Source organism: Pteropus vampyrus, unplaced genomic scaffold, assembly GCF_000151845.1.
Source record: "Pteropus vampyrus isolate Shadow unplaced genomic scaffold, Pvam_2.0 Scaffold194, whole genome shotgun sequence".
Classification (NCBI taxonomy): domain Eukaryota; kingdom Metazoa; phylum Chordata; class Mammalia; order Chiroptera; family Pteropodidae; genus Pteropus; species Pteropus vampyrus.
The window spans coordinates 1,532,259-1,540,479 of NW_011888975.1; the positions used below are offsets into that span (position 1 = coordinate 1,532,259).

At 39.7% G+C, this 8,221-nt stretch overlaps 1 protein-coding gene across 1 annotated transcript in view; it reads right to left on the reverse strand.

Moving 5' to 3' along the window:
- Positions 1–8,221, reverse strand: part of MROH9 (maestro heat like repeat family member 9) — a 36,909-nt gene that overhangs the window by 1,717 nt on the left and 26,971 nt on the right. The window contains exons 17-21 of the mRNA XM_011371747.1: positions 7,553–7,729; positions 5,019–5,171; positions 4,800–4,916; positions 4,091–4,193; positions 246–308 (exon numbers count right to left, since the gene is read on the reverse strand). Coding sequence (XP_011370049.1) covers positions 246–308; positions 4,091–4,193; positions 4,800–4,916; positions 5,019–5,171; positions 7,553–7,729 — 613 coding nt within the window. The remainder of the gene's footprint in view (positions 1–245; positions 309–4,090; positions 4,194–4,799; positions 4,917–5,018; positions 5,172–7,552; positions 7,730–8,221) is intronic.

Genomic DNA, 8,221 nt, shown 5'->3' on the forward strand with positions numbered 1-8,221 from the left:
GAGGAGGAGGAGGAGGAGGAGGAGGAGGAGGAGAGAAAGAGAGAGGGAGGAAGGGAAGGAGGAAGGAAGGGAGGGAGAGAGAATAGAGAGGGAAAAAAAGATGCCCCTTAACCCATTTTTTCCATTGATTCCCCACTAACTACCACCCTGTTCCCACCCATTATAGAACTCATGTGAATAGAATCACAAATAGTCAGTTTATTTAGACCTCTGCATAAAAATTTCATTATAACTTCAACACTTACCTTCAAGCATGACGTCAATTTCATCTTTGAGCAGTAAATGGCCACCCAGTGCTGCCAAGTAGCCTGTGCACAAAGTAAAACCCCAAAATACATTATGAAAAAAAGGCATTTCTCTGGCATAACGTGGCTACCTTCATTGCTTTCTTCAAAGCAAAACATCTCTAGATTCTCCTTGAGTCCTCTTTTAGTGCTCTCAAATACTTATTAATAAAACTTTTTTTTTGAAACGTACGTGTGTGTATAAATGAATGTGCCATGTCGTAAATGCATAGCTGGATGAATAGCCACAAGGAAAACATGTCTGGCTGCCACGCACATCACTAAACAGAGCCGTAGCGGCATCCCAGAAGCCTCTCTCATGCCCTTTCCCAACCTGCTCTTCACGCTCCATTCTTTGGTGTCTGTCTTCTTCTGCCCACCATTACCTGAGATTCATCTGTGTTCTTCCACGGAGTGATAATCCACTCATCTCCACTGCTGCCTGGCAGAGGTCAGCCAGCGAAGTGTTCCTAAAACGCAGCCCCACGCTCGGGCTCAGTTGTGTACGTAGCACGTCCGGATGCTTTCGCCCACAGCAGCAGAGTGGAGTAGTTGCGACACAGACCGTATGGTACTCGAAGCGTCAAAAATGCACTGTGGAGCCTTTTCCAGAAAGAGTTTGCCGACCCCTGCTATGTGACAGTCCCTCCCAGTGACGCAGCATCGTGCATCCGTTCCGCCGAGGGTGGACCATGTGTCGTTTCTGATTTGGGACTAGGTGATGTCACATGGGCATTCTCGTGCATGGATTTCGGTGTGCGTTTGTGGGAACCGATGTCGGGTGGATAACTAGCAGTAGACTTACTGGCTGATGGATATGCTCATGTCCACCTTCAGTTAACAGTATGAAGTGGTTGTGCCAGGTTTTAGCCCCTAGCAGTGACGGAACATGCCCATCGCTCTGCATCCTCTCCACCCTTAATATTTTTAGCCTGTTCGGGTTTGGTGGTAGCATCACATTGTGATTTTAATTCGCTTTTTTGTGATGATTCATAGAGTTTTGTATATTTATTGGCCATTTGGATATTTCTTTTGAGGAATGCCTATTCAGTTAAGTCTCTGTCCCATTTTTACAATTGAGTTATCTTTTTCTTATTTGTTTGTATGCATTTTTCACTCTGGATACTAATCTTTTTCAGTGTTTACATGCCTTACAAATAACTTCTCCTTCCCCACGGCTAAATTTTTTCATTTGTGTATATTTTTTTTGATGAACGAAAGTCTTTAATTTTAATGTAGTCCAATTTATCATCTTTTTATTTATGGTTAGTAAATTTTTGGGGTCCTTGTAGGAAATCTTTGCCTGCCTCAAAAATATCATAAAGATATTCTCCTACATTTACTTCTGGAAGTTTTATTGTTTTACCTTTCACACTTTTGGATTATAGATCCAACTGGAACTATGTGGCATACAGTATAGGTCAAGATATTTTTTCTCTGCCATGTAATTAAGCCAGCACCATTAAGAGAAAAAACTCTCCTACTGCTTTGCAGGCTTCACCGTATATGTGTGGATCTGTTTCTAGGCTTTTTATTCTGTTTCACAGGTCTGTTTTGCTTTGCTTGAGTAAGACTATCTAAAATTCTGTAACTTTATAATAAATTGTTATATCTGATGAGACTAGTAGCCCACATTTTTTCTTCAGGAGTTATCTCGGCTTTTTTTTTTTTTTCTCTTCCATGTACATTTAGAATCAACTTATCAAGATCTATGAAATTAGCTGTTGGTATTTTTATTTTCAGTTTTATAAAGCTTGTTGATCTGTCTTTCGCAACAGGTCTTCAGTGGGGACTCTTGATGGGATAATTTGTGAGTTACACTGTCACAATTATTACTGAATATTAAGCATACCCATTGAAGGCATTAAGGGGCGTTGACTGCTGTACCAACCTGGACGCACACTGGCAAGGGAGCATGGGAGGTGCAGACCGTAGAGGTCAGCCTTTGAGGCCTGGAGGAAAGCAAAAAATCGGGGAGAACAGATCGGCAAATGGAAACCTTACAGTTAAGTAAATACTGCTTGTCCTTTTGCAATAGTTTATCTATTCATTCTTTAGTTGGCTGAATCTCATACTTGAATGACTTCCTGAGTTCTCGTGTTTTTGAAAAATTTTTCCTGTTGTCTTCATAGTTGGTTATGATTTTGCTGACTATGACATTCTTCAGCCACAATTTTTTTTCCACTTAGGATTTTGTAGGCTTTATTCTACTATATTTTAGAGTTGAATACTGGAGTTGAGAAATCTAACGCCAGATTTATTTATTTTTTAACTTTTTTTTTTTTGCCTAAATGCTCAGCCAATTCTTTAACTCTGAAGTTCCATAACTTTATTAGGAAATATCGTAATGTTGCATTCTGTATAAAATATTTCTTGAAAAATTATTTACCATCTCAGTATCTTTAATCAGGTCTTTTTTATTAAATTATATCTTCAAATGCTTTTTCTGTTCTCCTCGTTTATTTCTTTTCTTCATTGATGCATATTTACATTTCTTTCATTAACCTTTGTATCTACCATTGCTCCTTAATTTTTCAAGCTGTTTCTTGCTGGTTTTCATTTCATTTTGCTAACATTTCTCAACCCTGTATTCCTTGTCCCTTACTGTGTTATCAACTATATATATTATATATATATATTATATATATATTTTATATACATATATATATATTTTTTTTCTCTTCTCATTTTGATGGTGGTTGTGTATTTTTGCTGTCCCATCACACACTGACTGTGTGCTTGCAACTATACTTTAGATCTTTATTTTAAAAAGTTTTGGATTCATGGAGATACTAATTATGATTTTCATCTGCTCTATAGAGACATTTTCTAAAATGTGTTTTTCTTCTTTCCTCTCTTTCCCCCTTGGAAATGCCTCTGTAGAAAGATAATGCCCTTTGCTTTTTTACAATTACTTACTTTGGGATCTCGGAACAGTTTTATACAGAGGGCAGTTGGTGGAAAGTATGAGGGTAGAGTTCAGGGAAGCAGTGATTATTTCCAGTTTGAAATAAAATTCTTGTGACAGAGGTGTGTGTGTGTGTTCCTTTACTTTTCCCCGATCAATACAGATCATGAGCTCTAGTGCTGATCAGAGTTCAGTTTGTCTTCTACCCTGTCTAACTGACAGACTCTTCTCTCCAAGAATGATGTGACTGGCACTTTCTGATTCCTTATTGTCCCTGCTTCTCCTGAGTACAAAATAGGGTCAAGGGAAGAGCCTGTTACTGAGTTGAGAGCTCCCCGTCATTATAAATAAAAGATCGTCAGTTTTGATCCTCATGGTGAGACTCTAGTGGGAAAATACTGTTTGGTCGGGTTTGACCAAAATCAATAACTTTATCTCTTGGAATGTTCCAGCAGTCCCCTCGACCCTACCATTTTTTAAAAGACTTTACTGGATTTGATAGCTCTTCCTCATCTGTTGTGGTTTATGGGTGGTTACAGATGTCCAAGTTTCATTGGAGACAGTTTGTATTTTCAGATATTCTTCTTACTCCTTGGGCGGTGGTTTTTAAGCAATGAAGGAGAATAATGAGCAGCGAGTGGTATGCCATCTTAAATTTTGAAATCGTCCATGTCGAATACACTTTGTGTAACAATTTAAGCCCACGGCTATACTCACCGTGAACTATAAAATAGAACTCTATTCTCATCACACATATTAACCTCTGTTCATCGCAGACATCACCATGAACATGGCTGTCCATCCTAAACAAACGAGATTTGTATTTTTATTTCGAGGAAGACTTCCAGCTCTACCTTTCAAGACAAATTAGACGGTGAGAATTTTGGGTTTTATTTACCTATTAAAATAACCGATGCTCTCCTCAGATACGCTCTGGAGCTGCTGAGGAACCCCAAGGTGTCAGCTATCAACTCCGTAATGTAGTTCTTATGGGAAATAAGCTGAGAAAAAAATGGGAAGAAAACACTCTCAACGGTTGAAAAAGCACATTGGCTCCCTTCGGAGGGACTTGCGGAGAAAAGAACTTGGCTGCTGATACCACTGCTTGATGGTGGTTGTGTAAACCTTGGGATGGTTAAACCTTGGGATGTTCGTGTCTGAGCTCTACTCTCCTGCTCGCAGACGTTATTTAGTTTATTATAGGGTTCCCAAGCCCGACCTCGTGTTTCCAACCTTTGGTTAGTGTTCTTCCCTCCCCGCTCGGCTACTGCTGTAGCTCGTGCTGGTTTTCAGAGGATCAGCTCACTAGGCGGTGAGCAAATGATTCCAGTTTTTCGTCTGCCCGCCCGCGTACCCATCCACAGCGCACGCGGTGCAGGCGGAGTGGAGGACGAAGGTGTGTAGATGACCAGTGTTGAGGAAGAGGACGTGGGAGATGTTCATTTCCTCTGGTCTCAAGCCCTAGCGGTCCCCGCCCATCTATTATTTTTTTCTTCCTTTTCCTTCTCCAAGATCTACCCTTGTCCTCACCCCACTCTTCATCACTCTGGATGTCCTTTCATGCTCTTCCTATAACTTACGGCAGTAAACACTGAAGGGCCACTTACGAGATTGTTACAGATGTTGAGTACCACCAGCTCAAAACTGTAATTTTGGTCATCAAACAAACACGACATCGGCCATTTTAATTCTGAGGCACAGATGGCTAATGTAGATTTACACGCCTGTGAAAGAGAGAACGGTCCACAATGATCTCTCCTTCTGCTGTGAACAGAAAACACAGCGATTCTCTGCGAAAGTAAGAAAAACAAGGTCACGGGACTTACTCTAACGACTCTTATCTCCGTGTCCTCTAGAAACAGGATCAGAGGCACCAAGCCTCCAAGAACCACGTGATTCAGCATCCACCTGTAGTGACTCATGTCCTTGAGTAATTCTCCAAAGTGTCGGACGGCCATACTCCGAATGCCTCCGTTACCCTGGGAATGTGCACAGAAAAGCCTCATTTGAGGACGTTACTAGGGCTTCTTCCTTTAAACAGTGGTACATGTATATGTTTATATATATTTATACATGTCTATGTACATAAGCCATATAAATATATATACTATATATGTACCTATATGAAATTATTATAATTTATTTTCAGAATGATTTATATTCGTCTTGGGTCTAAATAGTCAGTTTTTTGTTTGATTTTAAAATAAATTTTGGTTACCAAAATTCATATTACATTAAAAAAAACGTGAAAAGTAAGTTTCTTAAATTTAGGAAGACAGTATTTAATAATGTCTTAAAAATAGAAACTGCAATCATCCGTATAACTCAGCGATGATTTCTAGAAAGATACTCAAAGTAACAGCATTGTATTCAAATGCTGGAGGCCTTTGCAGAGATGCCAGTGAGACCAGTGGGAGCTCTTGGCGTACTGGCATAGAACCTGATACCCCAGGGCTTGCTTATGCCAAATGGGAAGGTGCTTGGATTATAAAAATTCTAGAAGAGAAAAATTGTGAATCAGAGGAAGAGGTTTAATTTTTGAAAAGATAACATTACTTCCACTTTTTAAGAAATGTTTATGATTTCATTTGTTTTAAACCTCTTCCTTTCTGTTCTCAGGAATATGTCAGATATATTCCCAACAAAAGACAAATGGCTAATATGGCTTCGTATGTTCCTTCCCAGAGGTAATTACAAAAATCAAAGCCCAAACCTCAAGCAGTGATAATTAAATTATATGTCGCAGGGGTTGAACCGCGATGTAAATGAACAAAGCAGGTGGCATCTGAAGAGAGTAGGGAGGTGATGGAAGGCAGGACAGAGGACAGCCCTGGCCTCTCTCGAGCAGGACATCCAGCCCCCACAGACCATGGCCAAGTGCATTTGTGGGCTCCCGTATTCCCAGACCTGCTGGTGTTTCACTCCCAATTCAGATTTCTGTGAACAATCTCCCAGTTTGAAAATGTCAAACTTTATTGTTTGAGGGCTGAACTTAGCACACCTGCAGATTGCATTCATCTGTGGGCTGCCCGTTCGTATCCTTAGGCTACAGGTAGACATGACACGCTAACCACCAAAAGGCTGCACAGACCTGTGGGAAGCACTTTGTTGTGCCCCCGTACCTGTCGAAATTCCAGTTTAGTTCTCCATAGGTTGAATAAGTTTGGGCACATTATTTTCTTTCCCTTTTAATATGGAGAAACGTAGTTAACAGGTTCATTGATACCCAAATATTTTTCAAATATTCTACTTCCGAGGAAAGACTTAGGGTAAATTGCTATTTGATAACTTTCTGTTCTCTTTAATTTTGTTTCTTTACATCTGGTTTGTTTTGATTATTTAGTTTACCTTTTTCCCCCAATGATTTCATTTTTAAAATAATAGACATTTTCACATAGACATTCCAAATACTTATTAGCTGTGTGAAATGGGCCGAAAATTCACTTCTCTTCAGTTTCCTTATATGTAACCCGGATGATAGTGATCGAGTTGTTAAGAGAATTATATAAGTCAGTGCGTGTAAATCTCTTAGGATTAGTGCCTGGTACATAATAAATGCTCAAAAAATATAGCCACTATTATTATCATTATGTCCTTATAAAAATAATTTTGCCACTAAATTCCTTCTTTCTGTAATTTAAAATATTGCTCTCTTTTTCAGTGAAATCTGAATAATTAATAACATAAATTTTGGTGAGATAATTTACTATGAAATAATTCTCTGGTTCACAAACAACTCATTATAGAAGTCTTTAAAAATAGATTCCCCATGGCACACCAGTGTTCTTGCTTATTAAAACTTATTACTAGCATCCAAAATACATTTACCATACAAAATGAGAATTTTTAGAATGTGCAACTTTCTGATGAGATATTCAAGTTTTGTATGACAATAAACACCTTTGGGGCATTACACATGCCATCTCTAATCCCCACAAGACACCTGCCACACTCTCTGTTTTACAGGAAGGAGACTGTAGCACTGAGAGCCTGAATCACCTGCTCAAGATTTCACAGCTCATAAGAGGCAGAACAGGGTTTTGGAATCATGAAACCAGATCCAGGGCTAACCAGTGCACAGCCACTAAGCTACAATTCCTCTTTCATCCAAGGACAGAGGCTATTCTTCCATTCTCTTTCTTATGGGTAGACTTTTCTAAGCTTTCATAGTGTAGTTAAGAAAACAAAAGAGACAACGATTACCCGACTAATCTTGTTAGCTCTAGAGAGTAAATGGTGGCTCTGCACAAAATGACTATCTTCTCTTGACTTATTCTGGGATGTGAGGTCATCGCCTCAGCTGGGGCTTCCGCTGAACTCTAAAACCTAATGATCTCACACCTCTAGCTGTGTAACTCACGTGATCCATCAAGGGGCAGTAGCTGGAAGCAATTCTGATGCACAGAGAGGAGTAGGTCACCTTGTCCAGTTTTCCCAGAAGTCTTCGAAGGGTGAGCAGAGCTCGGATTACGACAGTCTTGTCTTTGGAAAGGAAGGAATCCAGGATGGCTAGCAAAAAGCTGGAGACATTATCTATCTACACGTAAAAGGAGGAAAATGGTGGGAATTTGGAACTAGAAGGAAACCTGAGCTAGCATTTGGTGTACAGCCCCCCGTGAGTTTGGGCAGCGTCCAGTGAGGGCTAGAGTTTGCTCGCAAGAGTCAATTGTCCAAAATTTTGTAAGTTGATCCTTAAATAGACATTAATTTTTATAAATTTAGAAGAAAGCAATAGTAATACATACTCAAAACTTATCATTTCCTATTTGTTTTGCTATCTTTTACTCTTCTCTGACCGCAGTTATTAACGTGTTGTAAGTGGAAGGAAAAGCTTGAGCGAGTGCTCTGAGATAGTAATTCGTGTGCACGCACGTGCGTACGGTGGAGGGGAAATTAACCTGGGAGTGTGGGGGTTAGGCTGGAAGGGGTGTCCATGTGGAGGTACTGATAAATCCTGGGTACAATGCGTGATTTTCTGGGAAAAATGTAAACGAGGTGATAAAGCCACTAAATTGACTTAACACATTCC